At 43.1% G+C, this 2,500-nt stretch overlaps 1 protein-coding gene across 1 annotated transcript in view; it reads left to right on the plus strand.

The window, feature by feature from the left end:
• LOC134444341 (diacylglycerol kinase eta-like) overlaps positions 1 to 2,500 on the plus strand; it is a gene marked incomplete at its 3' end in the record, with an annotated part of 45,680 nt that overhangs the window by 2,615 nt on the left and 40,565 nt on the right. The window contains exon 3 of the mRNA XM_063193672.1: positions 1,215 to 1,319. Coding sequence (XP_063049742.1) covers positions 1,239 to 1,319 — 81 coding nt within the window. The remainder of the gene's footprint in view (positions 1 to 1,214; positions 1,320 to 2,500) is intronic.

Consider the following 2,500-nt stretch of genomic DNA (forward strand, 5'->3'; position numbering starts at 1 on the left):
AAAACTGGAACGTTGTGTGTAACACTAACAATGGTTGTCTGTTACCCTGTTTATATGTTTGTTTGTTTCTTTGTGGTCATTAAGTCTGTCTGTTGTGGTGATCTGATGTTAACTGTGAATCACACTTTTCCCATGTCCATTCTGAATTTCTCTCCAGAAGAGACAATAAAGGATTATCTAATCTAATATATTTGTATTTTTGACCGAGAGGCTTTTGATTTCTCTCTTGTAACATCTGAAATAAATCAAACTCAAATCCCCCTAGAGATATCCTATCTCAAGGGGCTATCCTCCTAAACAAATAGATTGAAATTCAATTCAAATCAGATCAAACTTACCTACATATAACGGTTAAATGGAGTATGGCAAATTTTGCAGTTGTATTGTTCATGTTATCCTTGAGTTGTCAGTATAGTAAGACGCAGCATTTTAGGTTCAACCCTTTCCAAAGTCCAGAATATTCTAATGGGGACATGGTTTGTTTACATTGAAAAGCCTCCTACCACACTCCAAATAGCATTCTAAAACTTGTGCAATAACAACAAACATCTTACACACACACTGCCATTACACTTTGCTGATGATTTTATCCAAAGTGACTTACAGACAGTACAGGGTATTGGTTACAGTCCCTGGAGCAGTGTGGGGATAGGTGCCTTGCTCAAGGGCACTTTAGCCATGGATGGAGGCACACAGTAAAGTCTGCAGTGCTCATTTAACACTTAGAGAGTTTATTTGACATCATTTGGACTTAAATGAACTGTCTAAGTGTTGAATTGACACAGCAATATTTACTGTGCAGGGATCGTAAGGGTGGGGATTGAACCAGCAACCCTGTGATCAACCGGACAACTCCCTAACCATGCCCACATCTGACAAGACAGCAATAACTTTCGGACTGATATCGTGATTTGTTTTTTACTAAACAAAACATGTCCCCATTACAATGTGGTATTACTGCTGCATTGAAGGGGCATAGACACACAATGCACAAGAACAGAAATATCAACAGCAATATACAACAACAATACAAACAAGAAACTCGATATCCTTTTTCGAGTATTGCGGTTCAAATACATGCTGTTTTGGGGACTTTTTTGGGGAGTGAGACTTTTGTTTTAGCCAATCATCTTACTTCTTGTGTGTCAGGTGATCACTCCATTCAGGAAGTTGATGCTGTGTTTTAGCCAATCATCTTACTTCTTGTGTGTCAGGTGATCACTCCATTCAGGAAGTTGATGCTGTGTGCTGAGAACCGCAAGGATATGGAGGACTGGATCAGCGCACTCAAGTCAGTGCAGAAATGGGAAACCTGTGAGGTTAGCACAGTACACACACACACACGCATATGCATGCACACATACACTCACACAAACACACACGCACACACACACACACACACACACACACACACACACACACACACACACACACACACACACACACACACACACACACACACACACACACACACACACACACACACACACACACACACACACACACACACACACACACACACACACACACACACACACACACACTCAAACTAGTGACCTCTGCCACACGCACACAACAGATCCCAACAGATTTTTTTTTTATCCCAAAAGTTTTTTTTATCCCAACAGATTTGCCATGTCACCATGAAAAGTATCGCTTTATCTCTCTCACACACACACACGCACACACAGCAACACAAAACAAAAGTATCAAAAGGAGTTCCTTATTTTACACAGTTTCAATAAAAACATTGCGTGTATCCAGGAAGTTTTCGCGGCCTGCTCAGACAGTGCACTGGGTTATAAATAGCACTGTGGCGGGAAGGGAACTCACCAGTGTTGCCAGATGTCTCTGATCAATCCCGACCCAAAAGGTTCTCAAAAACCGCCAAAATGCGCTAAATTCCACCCAATTTCAACAATTTGCATTGATTTCTATGGGCACAAAACTGCAGAAAAGAATTGGGGAAAATGTCCAATTTTTCCTGTTTTTAACCGAAGATTTCCATCCCAAGCAGTCCAGTGGCCCAATCTGGCAACACTGGAACTGACTGGCAAGGGGATCAGGACTTCACTATAGCCATGTGGCCATTATGCCGCAATATGGAACTGAAACTGGTGTGTGTGTGTGTGTGTGGGTGTGGATGTGGGTATGGGTGTGTGTGGGTGTCTGTCTGTCAAACATGGACCTGATGGTGTGTGTGTGTGTGTGTGTGTGTGTGTGTGTGTGTGTGTGTTAAGAACTGTGAGAGTCATTAGGCAATAGTGTGAGCACGTCTCATCCACAAAAAAGCAGACTTGGGAAACTCCAGCTCCCATTGTCGTTGTGACACAGCACTCCACTGCACACAAGTGAACACTGCACACAACGAAATTGCATTCATGCTCAGGTCACCTCAGTCATGGAGGAGGATGGGGGAGAGCACTGGTTAATTGCTCCCCCCACCCACCATCCTGCCGGGCCAGGAGTCGAACCGGCAACCTCTGGGCTTACAAGTCTG

Source organism: Engraulis encrasicolus, unplaced genomic scaffold, assembly GCF_034702125.1.
Source record: "Engraulis encrasicolus isolate BLACKSEA-1 unplaced genomic scaffold, IST_EnEncr_1.0 scaffold_51_np1212, whole genome shotgun sequence".
NCBI lineage: Eukaryota > Metazoa > Chordata > Actinopteri > Clupeiformes > Engraulidae > Engraulis > Engraulis encrasicolus.